Source organism: Chenopodium quinoa, unplaced genomic scaffold (genome assembly GCF_001683475.1).
Source record: "Chenopodium quinoa cultivar QQ74 unplaced genomic scaffold, ASM168347v1, whole genome shotgun sequence".
NCBI classification, from domain to species: Eukaryota; Viridiplantae; Streptophyta; class Magnoliopsida; order Caryophyllales; family Amaranthaceae; genus Chenopodium; species Chenopodium quinoa.
Window position 1 is genome coordinate 1,100,607 of NW_018743331.1, and position 26,305 is coordinate 1,126,911.

The 26,305-nt window shown below is 34.3% G+C and overlaps 2 protein-coding genes across 3 annotated transcripts; both read right to left on the bottom strand.

Moving 5' to 3' along the window:
* Positions 1-4,007: 4,007 nt before the first annotated feature.
* Positions 4,008-20,796, bottom strand: LOC110737678 (germinal center kinase 1-like). Of its 2 annotated transcripts, none has more exons than XM_021918012.1 (21): positions 20,407-20,796; positions 19,848-20,116; positions 19,227-19,283; positions 16,484-16,511; positions 16,288-16,410; positions 13,220-13,331; positions 12,996-13,033; positions 12,839-12,892; positions 8,995-9,063; positions 8,684-8,800; positions 8,229-8,297; positions 8,022-8,101; positions 7,728-7,856; positions 7,389-7,656; positions 6,565-6,660; positions 6,305-6,472; positions 5,961-6,091; positions 5,752-5,887; positions 5,065-5,186; positions 4,793-4,975; positions 4,008-4,390 (listed from the first exon to the last, which is right to left on the bottom strand). In XM_021918012.1, exons 2-21 carry the CDS (start codon positions 19,940-19,942, stop codon positions 4,351-4,353), a joined length of 2,115 nt encoding a protein of 704 aa, XP_021773704.1. In that variant the 5' UTR covers positions 19,943-20,116; positions 20,407-20,796; the 3' UTR covers positions 4,008-4,350. The 2 variants fall into 2 exon arrangements, with proteins under 2 accessions (XP_021773704.1, XP_021773706.1); XM_021918014.1 differs by having other exon boundaries at positions 5,752-5,884; positions 20,407-20,793.
* A 905-nt stretch (positions 20,797-21,701) lies between these two features.
* On the bottom strand, positions 21,702-25,519 carry LOC110737679 (PRA1 family protein H-like). Its single transcript, XM_021918015.1, has 4 exons — positions 24,949-25,519; positions 24,164-24,300; positions 22,256-22,327; positions 21,702-22,143 (listed from the first exon to the last, which is right to left on the bottom strand). The coding sequence occupies exons 1-4, from the start codon at positions 25,443-25,445 to the stop codon at positions 22,073-22,075; spliced, it is 777 nt and encodes a 258-aa protein (XP_021773707.1). The 5' UTR covers positions 25,446-25,519; the 3' UTR covers positions 21,702-22,072.
* Positions 25,520-26,305: the final 786 nt, after the last annotated feature.

Sequence of the window (26,305 nt, forward strand, 5' to 3'; positions counted from 1 at the left end):
TCTAAATCATAAAATCTTATTTGAAGAAAACTAAGCTAAGAAGTTGTTCATGTGTACTGTGTACAACATGCATATCTATAAGCATATACAAAGTATTTATATTTCTTAAATAATTATGACTACTTGTTCCAATCCAATCTTCCGATCAAAATTATCTATGTTTTGTAGTTTATCAAAATCTTTTAAGTTCTAACTCATTTGAACGACTGTAACTTCAATACTAGACGATTGTCTAAAGAAAGCATGCTAGCTAGCAATGAAGGATCAACAATTTTAATTTCATGTTAAAGTCAGGTTGCAATAATTTCAAGTCACCACGGCCAAGCTAATAACAAGCTGTGTTATAGTATAAACAATTTTAGTAATTAATCAAGTTGAGTGGCATATAAGGTTTGAATCAGTGTCAAGTTAATTCAAATCATATGCTGATTCATATTAGGTTTGATGCACGTACATGTCATCGAGTATCGGATCAAAATAATTGTCAATTAATATCAGAAAGAGTTCAATTAGAGTAATTGTTAATCAGGTTCGAGTCAAATATGAGTTATTATCGATCTATATCAAGTTCTTGAATCTGATTAATCTTTAACACCTCTACGCACCTGTCACCTCCTCACCAAGTTTCACAGTTCCACACCAACCATTGGACCATTATAAAGCTTGTCTCTCCTTGTTACCTCATCCATATTTTATTACTTCTTCATTTCTCCACGCGCGGAGTTATATGAGAAATAGTGGGGTTGGTGAAAAAATAAAGTATGATACTCATAGTTGGGAGAGAGAAAATATAGAAATATAAAAGTACTCCCTCCGTGTTTTAATAAGTGTTACAGTTTGACAAGTACATAATTTTAGGCAATTTAATTGACTTAATTAAAATAAGAGGTAATTAGAGTAGTTGAAGTATAAAAAAAATATAAAAGAAAGATAGTGGGGTTAATAGTTTATTGAAAAGTAATGAATGTGAAAGAAAATATTTAATAAAATAAGTAGTAGTGAGTTTAGGTAGGAATCATAAAAGGAGAGAAATATAATATTTATATATAGTTTTTTGCCAAAAAGGAAGTGTAACAATTATTAAAACACGACCGAATTTAGTAAGTGCAACACTTAATTAAAATAAGGAGGGAGTATGATAGTTGGGTCCACTAGGAGAGAAGATTTGTAAAATATTATGAAAGATTTCCAAAAAAAAGAAATGAAATAAGTAATAAAATACAACTGTAAAATAAATATAAAACAAATAATAAATTACTACCGCAAAAAAAAAAAAAAATAATAAATAAATAAAGCAATTAATAAAATACGGAAAGAGTATTTATTATCATCAATTCCATTGGATTCGGCTCAATTATTCGCCTAATGCGTACATTACACCCACCAACCTAGCATACACAAATTAGTCAATTCTAGAAAGGGAGTAAAATACAATACTACAGTACCTAAAAGTTTCTATTTTGAGCGTGTGAAAGAAAGCGCGTGGGAAAGATAGGTGAATTTTGATTTCTGAATATGCTCGTCAATCTCAACTGCTGTGCTCCGACTGCTCCCTCCGCATTGACCGGACTTGGTCTCACGACCGTATCTTTGTGGGCCCCACTTTTCGCTAATTACTTTATTTTATTATATTATCTCCTGACTTAAACACAGTCTATTTAGTAACATAAATTAATTTAATACAGTAATTTTCTTTGATAACATAAATTCATTTAATTTTGCTTATTCAATGTATTATTTTTTATATTCCTCAAAAGAAAAAATGTACTAATTTTTATACAAATATAAAATTAAAAGAAGTACGAAAAAAGGCAGGGCATTTGCAGCATCCATTGGATTAATTTTTACAACTAGGCTATTTCTATAATATAAGCATGGAATTCAGAGCAAAAAGAATTAATAGTATGTGAAATAATATCAAATTAGTACTCTAAAGTTTTTGGATGTTTACTAGATTCTACTCCGTTTTAATTTGGTGGGGAAAGTATGACAAAATGTTGATATGTAAATGTTAGTTTGATATGTCATCATCTTTTAATGAGGCCCATCTAATTTGGATCTTGGATATACTTACTTAATTAGTATATGTCCCTTTTCCTTCTCTATTAGGTAATCTAGGGATTCAAGTGTCAACTTGATGTTACCTAATTCTTAGAAAACCAATTATATTAGGAATACTATTGGAGTATATGGTTATGTACTACAATCCAAATTGTATGACAATAACCGTGTTATATACTTCATTTGTTTTATTTTAATTGACTCATTTCTTTAGTAATGTTATATTTTATACATTAATATTTTCAATTACCAATAGGAAATAATTAAAAAAAAAAATATTTGAAAAATATATAGACAATTCTAACAAGATTGTACATAATTATGTTTTTCCCAAAAATAATTCACCTAGAAAAGTCAAAGTAAGTTGTGTCAAAATATGAAATATAAAGTGTACATTTGTACAAGTGTTTTGGTTTATGAAATGTACAATCAAAATTTTATACTCTCATGGCTCACAAAAATATTATCCTTTTAGACTTGGATTATATAATGTGAGTATTATAGAGTCATCTCACCTATATATATTTTCTCTAATATGGTATCTATTATTATTTTATTAGAAAAGTAGAAGAGAAATAAGTTGGAGATATTTGTGTGACAATTTTAATGAAAAAATAGGTATGAAAAATGAGATTGTGTATCCAAAAGATATAATACCTTCGCTTATTATTATTTGCAACAAAGAAATTTTTATGTCTGACATAAAATACTCCTTTATTGCGAATAATAAGAAATAGAGACAGTATAAAAAATGCCTGTAATATATTTAGCATAATTGACGTGTTTGATGGACACATAGCGTATTGGCAACAATAACGGAAAATAGTGTTGAAGGGAGCTTATAACGGCCACGAGGACGTTGAGGTGGGCACAAGTAGGTTCAACGAGAGTGACTACAAACCTTGATAGTTTAAAGAGTGTCTTGTGATTCTATCTATGTTAGGTGTTTTTAAAACATGTGGCGATATTATATCTATAAAGGTACAACAAACAAGTATTAAAGTAGTAGACAACAATGGGTAAGATACTTGAATTTCAGTAATCACTTGTTCCTTAAAGAGTATTGTTCTGATGTTACAATGATTTTCTAGTAACACTGTATACTAACACTATGTTTAAATAACAATAGTGAAAGGAAAGGAAGGGGAAGGAAAGGGGAGAAGGTAGTGAGCTTCCATTTCCCTTCCAAATCTCTCCAACAATGAGAGATTTAGTTTACTAAATGGGGGAAGGAAAATGAATTCTTTCAATTCCCTCCCCTTCCCTCCTTGCATTGAATACCCAAACAAAGGACAATACGTTCTCCTTTACTCTTTCCGCTATTTCTCTCTATCAAAACATAGTGTAAATTGACAAGAACAAATTATTGAGTAATTTTATTTGAAGCCTAAACTAGTTTAAGAAAACTATTATAAAGCATCGCATAAGGAGTATATAAGGAAGGTGGATTCTAACAATAAAGCTAAAAGGTTGGGATTTGAAATTCTAAGGTAGTCCATGCTAATTCCAGTTCCACCTTTGTCACTTTACCCTCTCATACTCTCACTTAATCATACTTTGTACTAAACAAGATAACTTAGTCCCTATACTCAATTACTCACCATAGATGATATATTACCCCCCCCCCCCTTTTTTTTTTTCTTCTATTTTTTTTTTTTTTTTTATTATTTTTTTTTTAATATGAGGAGACTCTCTTGAGGGGAGAGACAGAAAATCACTCTCAATTTCCATGAAATTTGATCTCTAGATCTCAGAGATATGATATGAGCGATGCCACAATTACCACTTCAACTTCTATTTTCTCATTCATTTTGAATTGAAAGAGAACTTACAATATTGACCTTCTAACAAAATGCAAGGAGTGGAATGCGTAACAATAATAATTAAAAAAAAATGAAAAAGATAAGAAAAATATTAGGAATTTAGGACAACAGTGTACCAACATGGAGCTTCGTATACGTTCAAAACTTTAGTAATTTGCCGAGCAATCCAGGTCAAAACTCTTGGATTTAGAAAGATAACCTCTCAAGTGTTAAAAGATACATCTATTGTGCAGAGAAATAAAGTTCTATCACAAACATATACATCAATAAATATCTATATTAAGAATGCAACACAAGGCTAGCTTAAAATGAAAAAGATATATTTGCTGTGTAAATAAAATTAATGATAAAAAGGGAACCAAAAGAAAAAAGAAAATCATAACTCGATATGTACATCATCAAGAATAAACTGTATCAAGAAAAGCACAACAAAATGCCTATGTGCAAATATGGCCAAAATTTCCTCTTATGTCGGATTTAGGTCGCGAGAAGCTTGGCCATGCCATCTGCATTTAGGAGGTGAAATTTGGTTAACACATATTGCAGATATCCACTTACAAAAAGGCGGGTAAAGTGCATACCCAGTCCAAACAAATTATATAGAAGGGGCAAGATCATTAAAAGTTGTCATACCAATAGGAAATACTGAATTTGCGCTAGAAGGTTCCCTCGCGAGGAGGTTAACCTAATGATCTTTTTACCCTACTCCGTATTACCTTTATAAATTCCTTTTCTTTTCAATAAAAGGAAAGAAACACTGTGTTACACAATCTTCAGATCACAAGGGAGTCTTTCAGAGCTCCTCTGTGACCAACATCTTATATATCATGCTTAAGCTGACTTACCAAAGAAATAGTAATAAAAAGGAAAGAAAAAAAAAGCATGAGAACTATAAAACCTAAGCTCACCTTGAAAGCAGAAATCTCGCAAGAGGGCTTATATTAGGATTGGACAGAAACTCTTTGCTCTGTGTTTTTTTACTGCTATCATCTTCAGATATCATATTCGTACTATGATCAAGAGCTTTGTCACTCCTCGAAAAGATGTGAACTGCCAACTCCTGCAACTCCTTTAACGAAGGATCCCTTGAACTGCAAAATTTCCACGTAATTGAATGGTTCATTACTGAAGCAAATCCAATCAAATACTAAAAGCAGTACAAAATATTCAGCAGCTATACCTTCCAAGTCGATGAAGTAGCCTGCTGATAAGAACTTCGGAAGAACCAGGCTTTGTTCGCTCCATATCAATAAGGGCATTTCTTACAGCAAGAGCATACCCTTCAGAGTCTTCAGCAACTACCTAACTCATGTAATCAAATTGATTTGTAAGGCTTCTCATGATTGACGAAACGCTAAAATTATCTGTATGCTGCATAATCGATATAAGCATGCTTTCCATTACCCCTACTTCAAACTTTATCAAGGTCCAAATTCAGAGTAACTTGAACATGGACATAATCTTCCTTGGCTCTTTTATACTAAATGTAACATAGTAAGTTTTTTCATGGTTTCTAGGACACACTTTGGGATCTGATCACTAATTCTTCAATTATGATAAAAAAAAATAGTTTCTCCTTTGAAACCAGATGATTAACAGTAAGAATTTGGGATCAGACATTGTAAAAGATTATTTGACACTTGATATGGGATGGAAGATGTAGAATCTATGATAAAAGAATAGGTTTTATGGCCATTCTACAAAGACACCTCAGTAGACAAATTCAAAGTGGCTTCTGTAAGCCTGTAACCCACAGTTGGCTGAAATTTAGCCAGATCACTTTCAGGCGCACAGTAAATGGACACTTAAACAATCACCAAAGCGGATAATGACAATAGAAAAAATTAAATATGTAAGCTGAACCAACCTCCTTCAATGAAGGGATGAGCAGAGTAGATAATGAAGCAGATGATGTCACTACAGAGATTTTTGCATTTTCCTCATCATCACTTGTTAGATGTGACCTCAAGAAAGCTTTCTGAGCATCTAGGTATTCTCGACTGCTACAACAGAGATGATAGTGGTAAGAATTCAGTCACACTAGCTAAATTAAAAATCAGTAACTATCAGCAGTACCTAGGAGATTCGGAACTATTCGACATTTGATCGGTTCGTCTATTTTCTTGGGTATCTCTACTGGCTTTGTTTACAGCAGGCCTTTCCCGAGAAAAACCTTTCCGCAAACCTTTTTGCATGGCTGCCCTTGCCTAAGAAACAACAAAAGATCAGGCTGTAAGCCAAGAGAGCAGTAAAAAAAAAAAAAAAAATCATCAAAAACTAATTCCTGAAAAGTAAACTATAAATTTACAAAAATGCATAGGTTCAAAGTGACATGCTTCTTTTGATAATATGTATCAAATGCACTAAATGATATACAATTAAATGTATTACATGAGCCTTAAATGATAAATAAAGCCAACCTCAGACAAGTTAGTAGCACTGTCTTCAAAAGAGGAGGTAGAACTTCTTTCTGGCATCCCAAGTTTTGACTTAGGAGTTTGAGGAGATTCTGGGTCATCACGTTGACCATGGACAACCATAGTCCCGCTAGTGGAGGCATCCTCAGGAGACGCATATGTGCTGCCAGACTGCATGATGATGGGAAAAAGAAATTTTATTCTCTGATAAGTACAAGAGAAAAAACTGATAATTTAACACTTATAAAGAATGACAATATTACAGGAGTAGTGCTTTGATCACTGCAAAATGAAGATGACTGGGGTACTCCAGAAGATCGTACAACAACAGTCCCTGATCCAGTAGAAGACCCATCTTCCTGTAAAAAAGGTGCATTAACACTGTATGATGACACGGCAAAACAGGAGGTGAAATCACACATAGAACCCATAATCATATGGAACTCTACTCAATTCTAAAAAAGATTAAACATAACTGCAGGGAGCTTTTAATATTGCCTTCTCACACCTTTACATCATTTCAATCATCAAAGGCACAACTATGTAGACTCTTACTTTGATGACTAATTCATCAAAATAGGGTATTTTAATCTTAGTTATAGAAAATATCTAGACTCCAATTCCTGAACCATTTGCTGCAGGAATCAATGGACATCTAATTCAGAGGAACAAAGCTCCATAAAATTCATTAAAAAAGTGTAAACTTCATTTGGAGATCCAACAACAATTTGAGGAATTGAGGCCAGTACTAACATCAATTTAAGACAAACAGAAACAACTGTAAGAGGTATCAATCTATGAAAAAAAAAAGTCAAAAACCTTCTCAAAGTGCTTTTCCATGGACACAATGATACAGACAGAGCATTAAACACTTAGAATTATTATTAAATTTGACCAAAAGTGAGTTCGAACAACTGAATCAGTACATCTATATATCTGACTATCTGAGTGCCAAATCCCAGAACACATTCCAGTTGCATTGGAAGGCAAAATCTCATTGACCTTTCATATTAGCTTCAAGCAACCAGAGAAAACATAATTATAGAATAGAAAAAAGTGGGTGATGAAAAGAGAGTAGCTGCCATACATATTCATGAAAATTATTCTGTTTTTCGTCGTCTCTGGAGTATCTCCCAAGGGAAACTTCTGATGATTCATACAGTCCATTTCCTGATGCAGATATCCATTGGTTGTCGCCATCAGAAGTTTTTCTTGGACTAGCGTCATTATTTAAACTTTCTTCACGTTTTGCCCTCACTGGAGGTAGTCTCACTGCGCTTCGAACTGTTCCAGCACTCTGTGATCCTCCAATACTGAAGTCCCATCCCGCATTCCTTAATGTTTTTCCCTGATTACTGAGGTAATCAAAGTCAGTCAACTGGTACACTGAAAAAGTCAAAGTTCATAACCTAAACATTCAGACCACCTTGCTCGGACAGTTTCATCTTTTCTTGGCTCTTTGGTCACCTTAACAGTGCCGGATCCTTCAGCAAAAGCTCTGAGACCATTTCTAACATTTTCAATATCATCCTTTACAAGATATTTTGGACGTTCTCTACAACAACAAAACAAAAGTTAATTAATGTACCGCCCAAGCAAAGCACATCAGATTACCAGATTCATTTAATATGATTCCATGTCTAGCTTAATGAGTTAGAATGGTACAGGAAGGAACCTTGTAAAATATATAAACTCATACAGCATAAATTGTTAAACACACCTTATTCTTTCAAGGAGCCTGGGACTTCTCCTGGGATTTCTAATAAACCTGTGCTTTAATAGTTCTTTGGCACTAGGCCTCTGGCATCAAAAGGGGAAGAGCAATCAGCAATTGTTACCCGACTCACCAATAAATAAATTCTTAGAATATAGAAATATATCAAAAGCTAAGCCCAACAGAAAGTATCCGGTGCTCAAAGGAACTTGCCTCAGCAGGAACTTTCCGCAAACACAAAGAAACAAATTCTTTCATGGGACGAGAGAAATGTTCATCCAGCTGTGCATCAGAAACATAAAGATTAAACTTTGTAAATCTCCAAACACACCACAAAAAAAAAAAAAAAAGAAAAAAACCTTCATCAATATTTTAGTCCATTGTGAAAAACCCAATGTTTTAATAGAAAAAGAGAATTGCAAGTCAAAATCATATAACAGATGGTTAAATACAAATAAGCCCACATGCATTTCTAGTCCGCACCAAAAAAAAAAAAAAAAAAAAACCATAGGCACTTCAGGTAGTACAAAACATATTTAACATTAATTCTTACTCCGTATGTACTACATTTTGTGATATCCAGACAGAAAGGACTAAAAATTGGGGAAGAGGAAGTAATTTAGTAAAATTATCTAATACATTCATATAGTTAAAAGACACTGGCCAACCTGAGGTGGGTTTTCCCGAGGTATTATAAAAAGAACTCTCATGGGATGGAGATCAGCAAGGGGAGGCTCTCCTTTTGCCATTTCAATTGCAGTAATACCCATGGACCAAATATCCGCCTACATAAAAAAAATACCAAAATTAAGTCAAGCTGGACGTAAGATGGCAAGTATTTAAGAGATGGATGGAAAATCTAGAAAAAAGAGGAGACAAATGAAGAAAAACAAATAGTGTACGCGTGAGCAGGTTGCAGATATATACAAACAATAGAAAAAAAATAATACATCAAGCGAAGTGAATCTATGATGTTAACCTTTTCATTGTAGCCTTCAGAGTTCTGTATTACCTCTGGAGCCATCCAAAATGGAGTTCCAACAAATGTCTACCAACAAAAACATTTAAAAAGATAATTAATCAACATATACAACCCAAAAAACAACTAACACAAGGGGTTATCTAAAAAAATAAAGTAATAAACATGCAAAATCCGAGCTGATTTAAACAATATGCTTTTATGAAAGCAGAAGAATGTCCTCAAATTGCAAACATGAAGGGGTGGCAATTATGAAACCTCTAAGATGCACGAGTTTCCACTGAAACCTTTTTGTTCTCTATATTGCTGATTAAAAAAAATAATAATAATAAAAAAAAAAAGTATAAAGCAAGAAAAAAGGTGGAAATATATAATTAGTTCACTTAGGAGGTGTTTGGTTCAGGTGTGGGTATAGGTTGGAACTTGATTCTATTATGTGTTTGATTTTGTTAGGGAATGGCATTTATGGTATAAGCCATATCCACCTCCCCCCTTAAACAAACACTAGGTATGTGTTTACCTCATTCCAAAATAATGCGAACCAAACACCCCCTAAGCGAGTCTTTGAATCAATAAGTCTTGGTATGAGATATGAGTTTAGAATGGTTTAAAGCCTATACCATATGTTTGGTTGATGGTTTAAAGAATTTTAGACCCTATCTCCAACCTCCAAGCTATTGGGTTTAGAAACTTTGGGGGGGGGCTCATACCAATTATAAGTTTCAAATAATAAAAATAGAAAAAAGATCCCATGTCCAAAAACAAAATCCAAACCCAAACCATCATGTATTCATTCCCGGCTCTAGCCCCCATTCCATTCCGCGAACCAAAAGCCCACTTAAGGACATCTACTAAGTGTTCAGTTCGGGTTGGAATTAGGCCCAGTCTAATCCAATCTAAAATAAAATTCAGTACAAAAAACCAAATTAAGAGAGCCTTTTTTTTTTTTTTTTTTTTTTTTTTGCATACTAGCTTGTGATCCATGATTTTTATTACAAGTTAATAAGAAGAAGAAAAATAAACCCCAAACTGGCCCATAATCACAAAATGTTGGTCTTAGAAGATTAAGAAAATGTAGATCAACACTAACTACAAATAACAAATATTCTTAGAATATTACTCCTTCTGTGAGTTTCATCCCAAATTGCTCACAAGATATTGATTTTTTGCACTATTCACACACCTCAGTTTGACCACAATTTTTAGCTAATATATAAATCAAATGTTAGTATGTAAGATGTTGAGTCTGTCTTGATATATATGTACTTCGCATTATACAAATATTAACATTTTTATAATTTTTCTAATATATAATAAAAGAAGTTGACAATCAAAGTTGTGCATTGGCATGCGAGTCCATTTAAAATGTTACAAATAATCTAGGATATAGGGTGTATAAAATTTTAAAATTAAGTATTTACAAAAAAGACCCAAAAAACAAAAATGGTCAATTTTCAAAAAAGTTTCAATTCCATCCCATCTAATCTTTAAAAAAAAATACATATATAAACCCACTCCAGATTACTTTGTAGTAATTTGGCTTGGCTTGGATTTAATTTAATACAAATAGAAGACAGCCCTAGGTTCACTAACAAAAAATTTCATATCCCGTCAAAAAAAAGAAAAAAAACAATTTCATATACTGAGATCAACTAAAGGCTCTATTAAAACCTATCGCTTAGGAATTTAAAATCAGGACACACAATTACGGCTTCAAATCACAATCAAATCAATTATCCGACCCCTGAACAAAAGCTTCTAGAACTTGCTTAACTAGTCTGACCCCTCTAATAATCTTGATGCCCAACTAGCTTAACTTTTTCTCAGAACCACGGTATTGGGTTTTTAAAAAAAAGGAGAAGAGCACCTTAAACACTAATTCCAACTTAAACTACTTGAAACACTTACTCTATATACTATTTTTGCTTATATATATATATGGCCTCAATCCGTATCATGTTTTCATTACAGGGAACATCTACGGGCTACCACCTACATAATACTATTATTAGACAGTTTGAGAAGAACCAACTAGTATATAAAGTATATTCATGGAACATAGTCAATTATTTACTTTATTTATGTCACCCAAACCTTTGCCTATTATGATTTAAAATGCCAATTAACCCTTGTGAGTCTATGCAAATCGTGATTAAGGTAATACTTGAAACACTGATACTGCATATTCATCATTACAAGCCATGATTCTCCTGAAAGATCTGGGCATTTGGATGTGAAGTCACAATACAAGCATTTAAAGTCATGATACCTAGGGTTCCATGGCTTGAAATGCTTATATAATAAGTGTACAGGACAATATACGTGTATTTCCACCAAAGTAGGCCATAAATCCACTGGAAAATCTGTAAAGTTGAATTTAATATGGCAAAGTTATATACAAAGATGCTTTGCAGATACATGTTTTATGTTTTTTTTTTTTGTAAAAAAAAAAAAAAAAAAAAAAAAGGTTCCCCAATTCTCTTTCAATCACAATGTTGGACTTTTTCACTATTCACACACTCTTTTGACCATCTTTTGTGATTTATATGTTAGGAAAAACATACTCCCTCAGTTTTTTTTAAGTGCCCCACTTTCCAAAAACGGCCTTTTTATTTAAGTGCCCCATTACCAAATTAGAAACCCCATTCACATTATATATTATATCTTTTTCTTCCTTTTGAACCCACCATCATTTAATAATATTTCTCCCTCTCACATTATATACCTAGCGGTCCCCCATTTATATTTCTCTCTCTTACTTTTCCAAGTTTTTTATTCCTAACCATACCCACTTATATTATTTTACTCTTTTGCCTAAAACTCCGCGCACACCCTAATGGGACACTTAAAAAAAACGGAGAGAGTAGTAATGAGGGATCTTGCTGGATGAAAGCAAATCTGTTTGTCCAGTGTTAAATTCGTCTTGATATATGGTTACAAAACATCATTAAAGATATTACTGGTATAAGACATGGATTGGCAAGCGTAAAAAGCTCAACGTTACAATCAAAAGAGAGTGGAGGAAGTATATGGGTATGACAGAGTGTGTGGATGTGAGAGTATGCGAGAGTGTACCAATTAAGCAAATGTGTGCGTATACATGTAATAACTAAATGGGTTCATAGCAAGTACCAACCAAAGTGGCTTCCCAAAAGACTTCCTGAATATTATGCTACCAGAGTACCAGATGATATGAAAATATGACATGTACATATCAAACACATCCAGATATTATAAACCCCTCAAATTACTTATACTAACAATTCCCCTAACTACTGCTGAAAGTCAATCTGATGCCTTTACGATACAAACAGATATTTCTACTGTAAACTAGTAGTTTCTCTGTACCAAATAAATCGTATACTTCCTTTTTCAATCTTCCCCATAATAATTTTAATACTTTCCTTTCTTTCAAGGTCCCACAAACTTCTTTATTATTACAAATCCCTCTGTTTGGACTCAGTATCTGCTTTCACGTCTATTATCTCATTTATGCAATAATACAAATACCCCACTAACTTCCATCAAATATACTTTTCCATAAAATAACAATAGATGATTCAACCACATCATATCTCCTAAAACTCTTGCACTGACAAGAGTTCAAACAAATGTGGGACGGAGGAGGGTAAACCATAAAGCTGTTTTGTATGCTATTGCTTGTACTCTATGTGAGTAACAATAGATAAGTTAACCACAGCTTTATCTCCTAAAACTCTTGCACTGGATAGTACTTTATTAAGTGTCATAGCAAATTAGCCACTATCAGCGGGCAGGCAGAAATCAGCTGAATGATTATACCGAGGTTAGTAATTAGTGAGCCATGATCTACAGTACATGATACCTTTCTCCGTGATATAGTCTTAGTCAATTGAGCAGAAACACCAAAATCTGCAACCTAAAGAAACAAAAGAAGCATAAGAAAGTAAAAATTAATTGGATCAGGTACTCTGTGACAGAACAAAGCCATTGAACAACTACAAGTATCTGAGAAGTGATACCTTAACATCACCATTCTCAGTCAGCAATATATTTGCCGCTGCAAAATCAAAATCACCACTTTATTACAACATATAGCGAGGAAAATGCACAAGCATCAGGTCCCTAACTAGTAGAAATAATAAATCTATGAATTACATGAGAATATATTTGAAAAAAAGCTTAGGGAAAAATTTTGAGGAAATAGGAGTAAATAAAGATCAAATGCAATTAACAGAGCACTAACCTTTAATATCTCTGTGTATTTTTCCTTCAGCATGAAGATAATCAATAGCATGCAGTAAGTCACGTAAGATGCAGGCTATTGATATTTCATCAAGAGGGGGACCTGACTGCAGCTGCAGAAGCATTATTTAATTAGCAGCCAAACAAAGTATGTTTCAATAGGAAGAACAAGTCATAAACCTGATGATAGTAACAAAAGCAAAATCAACAAACAGACCAGCGAGAGGAAACCCCACTACAAGAATTTGTACCCTCAGCCAACCAATAGTTAGATACCATAAAGTATCATTCACTTCAAAGTTTAACCCCCTGTGATTATTCTAATGACCCTATCCAATATACCAAATAATAAATGGGAAAAAATCAATGGTAACCTCGTAGGCCCACTTAAAACATAACTTACCACATCCTCCAAAATAGCCATAAACTTAAAATTTTCCTACTATATTGACCTTATGACAGTTAGAAAGCTGACGATATGAACTATTTGAAAATGTGTGTTTTGTAAATATAAACACTTTCATGACTTAATTTTAAAAAACTAATAATACGAAGTATAAAAATTAATTCTCCTATTTCCTTACAAGTGGTAATGGGATTGAATTTTTAAGTAATTCATAAAGGAAAAAGTTTGCTGCAACGAGGGCCCTTCCAGTCACACATTGGATATCCGAAATGATATCAAAAAAAGCTGCATCAGGGAGTGGGAGATGGGAAGGTTCATTAAAGAAGCAAAGAGGGGGGGGGGGGGGGCAATGGCGAGGAGAGAGGGGAATCTAAGGAAACATAGGAGTAAGAAGGGAAGGGATTTTTTTTTTTTTTTTTTTTTTTTTTTTTGTAATTTAAAATACTTCCTCTGATTTTTTTAATCTTTATTAATATTATTCTACTCCCTTCATTTTGTTTCATTTTTGGCACACTATCTTACCACCACACCCCTGTTACCCCCACAATATTTACATCTTTCTACAATCTTTCTCTTTATCTTACACCCACCCATCTTTATAGGCATTTTCTAAAACTACATATCTACAGTGAGTTAAACAAAAAAATTCATAGTAACATTATTCAAAACTGATTTCAAAGCCGTCAGTAAAGAGGACAAATAAAAAAAGAAAGAAAATTTTCAAGTTCTGCATTGTTTAGGAAAATGCCAAAGATGTGAGAGTTAGTTTAAAAAAAAAATAAATAAATAAATATAAAACCTAAGGTACAACATAAAATGGAAAATTCCATGTACATAAAGGGAAGTGAGGTGTAACAAATATGCTTCAGAAGCTGAGGTGTGACAAAAATAACAGAGAAAGATTGACACATAAACTCAAATTCGGGAGCAAATTACAGTGTAAAATAAGCACATCTACAGAACAACGATGTATATTTCATGTACGCAAAGGGAAGTGAAAGGGACCCACACGGGGCACATGCAACCTACAAACTAAGTCCAACAATTGATGTTGGTTCCCAATGCTACAGGTCAATTTGAAGCCAAATAGTGGAAAACAAAAAAAAATCAGTTAACCTTGAGTCAGGTTGAAAGCTGTGTACTAAAAGGCGAGCTAAACGCACACCACAGATGCTGAAGCACACAAGGCACAGAGGGTGAACACAACAAGGGTGCCACTATTCTCTTAAGGCGCATGGTAAACTGTGAAATAGGTTGATTAATCAAAATCTTACCAAGTTTTTAAAAAGGGGAGGGTTGGGGAAGAGGGGTGTGTGTATAAATGCAGTAATAATAGATCAACACTGCAAATAATGCAGTAATTCTTGTGGAAAATTTAAATAATACCCTCTCCATTCCATTAATTAAATGTTATTCCTAATTATCCCAAGTATAGTGCATACTATCCTAACCACTGTGACCAGCCCCTAAAACTTGTTATTCCCTCCATCCCGTATTGATGTGCTCGTTTCTCAAATTTCACGGTTAATTAAGAAGAATAGAGGGAGTAGAAGAATATTTTATGGGAAAGATGAAAAGTAGAGGAAATTTTATGGGAATAATAGAGAGTAGAGAATATTGTTTGGGAAAGATAAAAAGTAAGTAATGATTTTTTGGGTATATGTGTATTTTGTATTGGAAAGATAAAAAGTAAGTAATGATTATGGACTATTTTTAGAGATATGCACATCATTTTGGGACGCCCGATTAGGAAAACAGGCACATCAAAACGGGACGGAGGGAGTGCCATAGATGGAAATTTACCTTACCCAATCCACCACTCCTTCCCTCTCTCTCTCTCTCTCTCTCTCTCTCTCTCTCTCATGTATCTTTTTCCTGGGAACATGCCCAAGTAACAAGAAATTAAAATGTTAACAAGGTGATGAAAGGACCCCTATGGAATCTCTCCCGCAATTCGATCTTCTCTATTCTTTCTTAAACAACCTCACCCAACACCTATACAGCCCTATTACTTACACTAGATAGGCATGCCCAAGACTAGGAGGACAATAAGTTCAGGACCAGGGGAGTTAAAAAATTGCTCAAAGGTATATTTCTCAAAATTAAAAATTGACCTTAGCTCCAAAAAAAAATCAAAAGCAATCTGCTCAATGTAGAAGCCTCCCCAAATTTTCTTCAATATATTAAAAGTGACTCCCTGGGTTTGAAAGAAAAATTGCAAATGGAAGGCTGCCTACCAGCTAAAAGCTCTTCGTTTTCCATCATTACTGGTGCTCAAACTTGTTTTATTTGAGCCTCATACCTGTATTTTATTTGCAAAAGTAGCTTTTATTATCATTCTTACCTATGATTAGTGTGCATGTACAACTAACAGTCAATTAGAAAGCTGAAGCAACAAAGAATTTCAAAGAAGATGAAAAATTAAACCTAAATCACAGAAACATCTGACCACAACGACATCTATACGGACTGCAACTGTATAAAGGGGCATGCACTTGCTTGTTTAAATTTATATAGGCAAATAATGCATGCCCATCATTGCAATAACTCTAACATAACTTATTTAACATATTGTGAGCTCAACAACATGGATAAATATGAACTAGAAAAGAGAAGAAGAGATCATGAAGCAAGAAACAATGAAACATATAAAAGTAACTTACTAAATCAGCAACTGAGCCACCAGCCATATACTCCATTATTATCCATAATTTTGTTTGATGGAGATAAGAACCATAGTACTCAGTGATATACTGTGAGCGGCATTGTGACAGAACTGAAATTTCCTGCTTTGTAAAAAAATATGATAAGATAAAATATTAAAAAAGTGATGCAACAACAATGTAGTTGCCACCATACCTTCTGAATGTCTTCAATATCATCTTCGCTGAACATCAAAATATAAGAGGGAAAAATCAATTTGTGAAATATAGAGCAGAATATAGGATAAAAATTGAAATGGTTGCTAAAGCAATATACATTAAAAAGGAAACATAGTTAACGGGTAGTATGAAATTTTAATTATGCAGCAAAAAGCAGCAAAATTTCCCATCTAGGCATTTTCATTAATCAATCAATCAAAGCCTTAATCCCATAAGTGGGGTCGGCTACATGAACCAAATTTGATTATTCCGTGTAATCATAAGCCTTTTCATTAGTGAAACAAAATTAATGAATAGAACAGAAGAAAGAATATCATCAAAGTACCACGCACCCATAAAAAATAAAAAATAAAAGGTAAACCAGCTACATTTTCCACAAGTATTAACTATTAAAACCACTCAAGCAACTTGGCATTTAAGCACTCTTACATAAGATTCCTCCTAAAGTCTTAAAAGTAGCTTTCATCCAAGGTATCAGACCAAAATTTTGAAATCTCTATCTTGAGGGCATTACAATGAACCAGGATTCCAACATCATACTCTTCCAAAAGCATATTACAGGCCAAAAGCTTATAAGTTCCTAAAAACTATCCTAACAAAGGCTTTGTTTAGCACAACCCTCTTTGCTCTAAGATCTAATCATCAAATTATCTAAAATTAAATTAGATTAGATTTTTTTGCTTTAACTAATTACTTCGTATAAAATTCAATTTGCATCAAAGGTTAACAATTGTTTAATCCTTGGCTTTGCAATAATACTGGCGGTATCTTTTCTCCCTTTCTTTATACAACAACAACAACAACAACAAAACCTTAGTCCTAAAATGATTTGGGGTCGGCTTACATGAATCGTCATAAGGAATCGTACGATATAAAGAAAAAGACTAACAAAATAATCATTTAAAAGAGTTTGAAAAAAAGGTGAGTAAAGTGAGTAAACGACATACCATTTAAGAAAAAATTAAGGGAGTTTTAAAGGGAACCAAAAATAAAATTCAAGAAAGTTTTAAAAGAGTGGTTAAAACGTTGAAGTAGAAAACATAAAGGTTTGACAAAACTTTAGTAAAAGAAAACAATACAGTTCATAAAACATTGGTGGGCTAAAAACAAAATTAAATACAAAAATAAATTTAGAAAGTATATATAATCACGACACGTCGTTGACGTGAATTTTCTCCCTCCACACAGCCCTATCCAACACCATATTTTCCCGAATCCCCAAAGCGCTCATGTCACTCACAATCACCCTCCTCCAAGTTTTCTTAGGTCTTCCCCTACCTCTCGCAATCCCAACACTTTGCAATTCTTCAAGCCTCCTTACCACAACATCACTTGGTCTCCTTTTTACATGGTTAAACCATCTTAAGCGATTCTCCCTCATCTTGTACTCAATCGAAGTAACCCCTACTTTCTTCCTTATTATCTCATTCCTCAACCGATCCTTTCTTGTATGACCACACATCCATCGCAACATGCGCATCTCCGCCACATTCATCTTATGCACGTAGCAATGTTTTATGGCCCAACATTTGGTACCATATAGCAAAGCAGATCTTATTGACGTTCGGTAGAATTTCCCCTTTAATCTATGGGGTACGGCTGGATCACATAAAATCGTCGCACTCTTCCACTTCAACCAACCCGCTTTGATCCTATGAGCTACATCTTCATCCAATTCTCCATCCTTTTGAATTAATGGATCCCACATATCGGAAGACCTCACAACTTTGAACACTCTTCCCATCCAAGGTGATCACCCCTGCCTCATTGTTTCCCACCCACCCCTAAACTTACATTCCAAATACTCTGCTAACCTTCAAGCCATGAGACTCCAAAGTCCTACTCCAATTCTTTATACGGTATTTCATTTTATTTTTTTTATTTTTTTTTTGGGTTTGTAGATTAGAAGTTAATTAGAAATTCAGAATATTATTACCGTAATGTTCTTTGGACTTGAAAAGGGTCTATTTTATGAAATCACACAGGGCCTGCTAAACTTTGCCCCGCCCTTGTTAAAAAGTACAGAGTATTAAAGGTTTGAGGGAAGTTGAGAAGGTAGCTGAGTCAGATAAATCCAACAAACATAAAGGCCCCTATTTTAGCACACATAATGAGTAATAACTCCAACTATTTCTTCTCAATTGAAATAATGCGTAATAATCAAATCCTTCAGGGTTAAGGGCTGTGTCCAAGCACCTATGATTGAAAATATTAAACATTAAAACACCAAATGATCAATACCATATCCACGATTAAGAAAATGACATAGAAAAAGAAAATGATCAAATTCCCATATTCCTACTGATGATAGTACCTTTAAATTTCTGGCCATTTAGGAAATAAAGAGAGTAAGGTCAATATTGAATCACCTTCCGGTAACTAATCATTTACTTTGCACTATTGCCCACAATATAAATATACAAACAATTGATGGCTGCCATGGATCGTTTCTAATGATATTTGCAGAAATATTAAGATCTAGATGACAAAGTGCATTATATCACCTCATTCGATCTTTGCAAGACAAACAACAAATTGTCATATCAATGACACTGAAATTCCAAAACTATTATGACAACCAAAGCAACACAATGTACAATTCAGTTATCAACTAGCTATAGCAAAAAAGGAGAGTATCTCAAGCTTAGCAATTAAAACGAATAGCCAAAGCTATAATGATGCTAAAAAACTTCACATAAGAGAAGTGAAAGAAGACTCACGATTCCTCAAGGTCAATAACTTTAATTGCAACTACTTTATTGAGCTCCTTGTCAAAGCTGCAAAAAATAAGAAAGCAACAGATGATAGATAATCATTGCAAAAGATCAAAAGATATTAGCAGTTTAAAACACCAGGCTTATTAAACTAAATTGCAACTTACACATACTTAAATTAATTGTATAGGATTTACATACTACTTCTGTTACTATCATAATATCATACATCCAGCAGAACAAATAATAAATCTAAAAGTCAATAAAATGGTACTTATAGTGTAAAGGTTCTTCCATTTCTAAACAACTAACACTTCAGCGCAGATAGAGGCATCAAGAGGCTGGGAAGTAAACTATAGATACGCCTTTTCTTGCAACCAATCAATACAGTATGGAACTATAAAAACATATTGCATCAAAGAGTTTAAACCTAATCAACCAGATTGCTTCTTACTAATCAACATTAGAAACAATTATAAAAAGTGAAGATTATTAGAATGCCACTTAAACTTTCATAAAAAAAGTTGCATCCAACAATGTTACTTAACTGCAAACTAAAGGGTAATGCTACAAGTAATAAGACTATCAACAACTTATTTACAAGCTGCAAAACAATTAGGTTCATACCCTTTATAGACGTCACCGAATGAACCTCTTCCAATCAGCTCCAAATCGCCAAATCTCGACCCAGCAGCTTCAATAAACGCCGCCACATCTGCCATTCCAACCGAAACTCCTCACCCTGCTTGCAATTCAACTGACACCCTACTTCCTTCAATCATACATCTTCACAATCATCACATTCATCAACACAAACATCCATCCCCTAATTCCCAACACCCTAAATCTACAAAAAATAATCCCACAATGTACTCTTCTCTCTCTAACACCGAAATCTGCAAATTACACAACCCAAATTCCATAAAAATCAAGCTTATAAACACCCAAAAATCAAAAGCCAACAACAATGCGTAAAGACTAGAAATAGTTACACATCAAAATACAAAGAAATGCGACACACCAACAAATCAAAAAATTAAAAAATCAAACTATAACTTACACAATACAACGAAATTGAAAGGGAAACTCCAACAATAATCCGTATAATTCAATGAAATCCTAGGGTTTTCAACAAAAATCTACACCGGAAAATTTGAAAATTGAAATGAAAATAAACAACAATTACCTGATTGAATAACAAAATTGAAGAATTACCAAACCAAAAAAGTAAAGATGAAAAAGCGATCGATGAAGAAGTAGTGAAGTGGGTTAATGGAGAAGTAGAGAGGAAGAAGATGAAGAAGAAGAAGCCATGGATATTTGTGTTTATTTTCTCTCTCCTCCTAGGAGAACAAACGAAGCTGGCAATAGACAAGATGAAATTGAACGAAACCTCTTTTTTTTTTTTTTTGGGTTTGTTTTTACTTGGTGAATTTTTTGACTATGTAAATTTCCTATTTGGAAGAAGTAGACAGTTTTTTTTTTTTAACCCAAAGGGTATATTTGATTCATGGGAAATGTACATACGATATGTCGATATGACATGAGTTGAAATATACGGAGTATGCCAAATTATTACTCCATCCGTTTTTAAATACTTGTTCCACTTTTCATTTTCGCCGTTTTTAAATACTTGTTTTATTAACTTACAATATTTAATTTCTTTTTCTCAACCAGTGGGACCCAATAGAATTATATTTTATTACTTTTATATTTTCTCTCCTTTAATTTACCTTCCATTAACCCCACTACTTCCATATTTTATTACTTTCTCTAATTTCTCATAAAATTCCGCGCATAGAGAAATGGAGCATGTATTTAAAAACGAAGGGAGTATTTGTCAACTTTGCCACACAATGTTGTCCATTTAAATTTTTTTAAATGATAAGAAAAATGACCCTATCGAATTAACACCTCTTACAGGTCAATTCAATCCAGTTTTAAAGGTCACATTCATTGGGAGTGAAGGGAAAGGATAAGGAAAAAACCTTATCCCGAAAAAGACCTTAATGAGATTGAATTCAATGATCTTAAAAGTTATGAGCTCAAACCTTTACCACTAGTTCAAGCCTTATTTGTATATTGTCTATTCAATTTGATAATGTGCTTTTGTTACATGTTTCATCTTACAAGTTTGTAAATTTTGAAGCAACACGAACATGATTCAAACAATCACATGTAGCTCCTAAGGGGGGACTCCTATGGCCAAATTAAATTAACCAAAAAGTTGACATCTTCAATGTGGTTATAGTGCTAGTTGGATATGAGGACCGTTAGAGGACAAGGTTCCAAGATAGTAGTGATTGTGGAATGGGGGCGGGTGGCGAGAATCGATCACAGGACCTTCTGGATCGGGAAGGAAGCTCTAACCACTTGAGCTATCTCTCACCCTCGGAGTACCATGTTGTTAATAGTAGTCTAAGTAGATTATAAGTATCTTCATTTTTTTTTTCCTCCAAAAAAAAAAAAAAAAAAACAGCATTTTTTTTTTTCCAAAAAAGTACACCATACTCATAAATGTTGTTTGTTTCGGAAAAACTGTACAAAAATAGGTAGTTCATCACTTAACTTCCTATTATTAATTCATTATCATTAAACCCTAACACCCCATAGGAATAGAAATAACAATTTCAGCAGTGAGATTACTGATTAGCCTTGTACTTCATCCAAGGTTGTTTCACAGCTTGTTATCGAAAGCTTAACTTAAACTGAATTCAGCAACTAGCAGAGTTCTACAGGTGAGTGGGCTATTTTCACAATACTGTCAAAATTAGGAGCTTCAATTTTTGAAGCAATTATATATACAAAGATGGGATGACGAAAAAATCCAAGATTGTCGATTGGTGAGATCCTCATCTCCTTCTTCCTTTCCAAAGTTGCTTGGCAGGAGTAAGCTTGCGAAAAGAAGCATGTAACATCATAACTGAATACAGAAGCAGATAAATAAATCAGAAAAAAAAAAAAAAAAAAAAAAAAAAAAAGAGTTTAACCTCTACTGTAAAAGAGACAACCAGTACCAGAGAGCTAATGCGTACCTATGTAACCAACTCCTAGCGTGAAGAAGACTGCCATCTGAACATTGGACCAGAATAAAATGACTGCAACTGCTGCAAGGCACAAAAATGCATTTTTAGTATGTAGTTCATTAGAACTTACAAGTTACAACCACTATATACAGCAGATAAGGAGCCATTCATAATGTTTTTCCAAAGCTCACAGACCTCACACAGTTTCATCTCATTGAAAAGAGGTTGAGCTTGCAAACCAAGTGCAACACAATGCAAGAAATTAGGGTATGGATCAATCTACCATGGGACACCTCCCAAGATTCATATGCAGCACGACTTGTAAGTTTAAGTGTGTAACAGCACCTATTTGTCCTATTCATTTTTCTGACACACCTCCATATAACCAGAGAACAGCTTTACCTTATGAGAGAAATTGTTGGTATCAAAATGGTCTATAATACTAGAAAAGGTGGTTCTAAAATCTAAATACATTGATAAACCATAAAAACATAATAGGCAAATTGATAGCAGCTACCATTCTGAAACAGTACAAGTATAACCAGCATAAAAGACTAACTAAACAGTGAAAAAATAGTTATGCACTATGACGAGAAATCTGAAGAGCTTCAGAACGAAAGCACACATGAAAAAGAAACTACCCTATATGCTACCTCCATCCTAAAATAAGTCCCACACTTCCAACAGAGTATAATTCTCTGTGTGGATTAGCTCAGATTAGTGACCAAAACAAAGAGTTTAAGGACTGAAATGAGAGATTAAGGGAGGAAGAAGAGATATTAAGGGCATGCTTGGATTGGGGGTAATACATTAAGGGGGTAAAAAAAGTCAAACTTTAAAAAACATAAGTAATTAGAGGTGTTGTTGTAGGAGGTAAGGTGTTTACAAATGAAATAAGGTAGTTGTTCCATGAGAAAAAGAGAGAGATGGAGGAATTATTACCCTCATAATGAGGGTAATAGTTACACTAGCACCCTCCCCCTAGTGTAACTATTACCCCCAAAATGAGTCTCTTTCTCCACCTCATACCTCACCATCACTACATAATTTTTCTTACAAGCACTCCATCACCATCTCCTCCTTCCCTATTTACTTTCATTTTGCTTAGTTTGACTTTTATTACCCTAGTAATACATTTCCCTCAATCCAAGCATGCCCTAAGGAGAAACAATTAAAGATATGACTGAATTAATGCTAACCAAGGTGCCAATCACCAATTACGGCCTTGCCAATCTTTCGACAGGAACGACACCCTCCCAATACTACAGCTAATCACTCATCACAATATTCAACATGATGATTTCTTCCTAATCTCCTCTTATCTAGAGCATTTCTTCCTAACCTCCTCTAATCTATAGAATTTCTTCCCTAACAAAAACTCTAACTTATTTCCCAAGCTCCCCTAACTAACTATAAGAATACTGTCTAAAAAGCCCCTCTCCTCTAATATCAAAATCATCCATTCATAGCATTCTCCTTTCAATGGTTTAAAGAGTCCTGTTTGGCATCTTAAGATGCCAATACGTGGAAAGTGAATTTCAATTTTCCGCTCATCATAAGGATCCCAAAACTCATTAAGAAGGATAGCCATCTATCTAAAACTACAAATGCCAGTCATCAAAACTAATAGAAATTTCAACAATATATGACTGCTATTAATCGGAAAACAATAGCAATGAATCAACCTAAAGTGGATGCCATGCCATATCTGCAGAACAAGCTACTGCATATCCGTCACTTTGTAAATGGTTCTAAAAGGAAGCCTCCACAAAAATTTTCAGTTATGTGCGTGAATTTTGTAAGTTTACTTGCGTATGCTTAATATTGGATACAAATTCCTTGTAATATATAGAGTTTGGTAATTAAAGACTAAAATGTACAGTCATACATTCTAGCAAATTTATCACAGAAACTCACCACATTGAGCAACGCGAATTAGAACTTGCCGAATAGCAGAAAACCTATTGAGTGCCCATCTGTTGTCACAGAACCTAAATACTTCCCACGTCGCTAAACACAATACCAAGCCGACCAAAGCAAGTGGCATTTGATACCTAACATCCAACAACAGCAATAATAAGAAAACAGCAATCTAAAGAAAATCTGTCATGATTAAAGTGGCTACACACTAAAACTACAGGAACAGCATAATTGATGTGAACACAGAGTGTTTACTCAAATTAATCAAACTAGATCAAGAGTTCAATGTGGTGAATTCATAAACCATGTATAGTTCATTAATACATCATACTAAGCACTTTACCACCACAAGTAGAACAATTATAATCACACCACAGAAATCCCCTATTTATTATACATGTCATTAAATTACAGATTTTGGTGTTGAAAAGGGAAAATAACAAGAGTTGCCTTCAATTCCCAAATAAGATTACTTCCAATCTCCCCAACAATCATTAAGACATATGTAGAGGTTCTCAATTGACCGAAATTTTGTGCAAGTTACCATTATACAATGGAAATCAATGAAACCCCAATTTGAAGAATTGACAGAAATTACCAATCAAGTAATCAACAGAAATTTTACAGCAAATTAGCCCAAATAGAAAGCAACCCAATTGCATAAATCAACAGAAATTAACAACAAACACAGATTATTCCCAAAATTAACCAAATTAGATAGCAACCCAATTACTAAAACAAAACAACAACAAAAAAAAGAAAAGAGAAGAAATGAAACATACAAAGAGCACGCGAAGAAGAGAATAAGAAGCGTAGCATAATTCTTAGCAAAACGCTTAACATTCTCATGTACACGCATCCTAGCTTGAGTAGAAGAAGAAGGAAAAGAGTAAGAATCAACAGAACCCAGAAACCCAGAAGAAGTCCAAGAGGGAGAATTCTGCTGAGAAAAATCAGACGAAGTAAGTTTAGCAAAAGGGTTAAGAGTTAGGAGAGAGAAAATGGTGGCAAAGGATAAAATGAGGGACATGATAAGGCCGTAAGCTATGGCAGTGATTGTGGTTGTTGGGGTTCTTCTGGGGGCGGTTGATGGGGTTGGTGCGGTGGTTGGTGCGGCGGATGGTGCGGTGGTTGGTGCGGCGGATGGTGCGGAGGAGTTGAGGCTGTGGAGTTGGGTGGTGCGGTGGTCGAGGATTTCGAGGTAGCCGGAGTCGCGGAGCCATGACTCGAAGGCTTGTTCTGGGACGCTTAGAGATAAGGGGTTGGTTGCGAATGCCATTTTTTTCGGCCGGGAAAATGGGGGTGTTGTGAACTTGTGAAGGTGGAGAAAATGAGAAAGTTGTAGCTACTAGAGCCTAAAGTTGTGGGCCTGTCTAAATTAAGGGACCACTTGTTGACCGGTTGGGACTGCTGAAAGCAAATTGATGTTAAAGTTGGGATTATTAAAAGTAAATCGCTTAAAGTTAGAATTATTAAAATGAATTTTTCCTTAATATTATGGTTAAATCTTAATTCTAGGCAGAGTTTGGATACAAGTTTCTTGGGTTAAGCCAACTATACCAAAGGAATATACTTCCAAAGCATGATTATCATTGTTATGTTCCGTTATTATCACTAGAGTTGTCCATTCGGGTAAATGGGTCGGGTTTTGGTTGGGTAAGTGTGGGTCGGGTCAACTCGGGTCGGGTCACTTCAGGTTAATGTCGTAATCTATGCAGGTCGGGTTTGGGTTAGGTCATGCTTGAGTCGGTTCACGTCGGGTCATACATCTTATCGGGTTTGGGTCGAGTTTAGGTCAGGTCAATAACAGGTCGGGTTACATTCAGATAGGGTGAATAATAGGTCGGGTTTAATTCGGGTTTTCACGGGTTAAAACGAGTTAGGGTCATTCTCGGGTTCGAGTCGGGCTCTATTCAAGCCAATAATTTGCGGGTTATAATCAAGTCGGGTCATTTCCAAGTCAGGTCATTCTTGGGTTCAAGTCGGGTTCGGTTCAAGTCAATAATTTGAGGGATACAATCAGGTCGGGTCATTTCCAAGACGGGTCTCAAATATTGGGTTAATCTGGGTTTCGGGTTGATTTCAGGTCGGATCATATCGGGTACGGGTACATTTTTTGGGTCAGTTTTTTAACAGTTC

Coding starts and splice junctions, on each gene's coding strand:
- LOC110737679 (XM_021918015.1), bottom strand. CDS start 25,445: ATGGCATTCGCAACCAACCCCTTATCTCTAAGCGTCCCAGAACAAGCC. Junction 24,301..24,948: donor CTCTTCTTCGCGTGCTCTTT/GTATGTTTCATT, acceptor GTTGGATGTTAG/GTATCAAATGCCACTTGCTT. Junction 22,328..24,163: donor AATTCGCGTTGCTCAATGTG/GTGAGTTTCTGT, acceptor TGTGCCTTGCAG/CAGTTGCAGTCATTTTATTC.
- LOC110737678 (XM_021918012.1), bottom strand. CDS start 19,942: ATGGCAGATGTGGCGGCGTTTATTGAAGCTGCTGGGTCGAGATTTGGC. Junction 12,893..12,995: donor CTGAGAATGGTGATGTTAAG/GTATCACTTCTC, acceptor TTGTTTCTTTAG/GTTGCAGATTTTGGTGTTTC. Junction 7,657..7,727: donor GATGAAACTGTCCGAGCAAG/GTGGTCTGAATG, acceptor TGATTACCTCAG/TAATCAGGGAAAAACATTAA.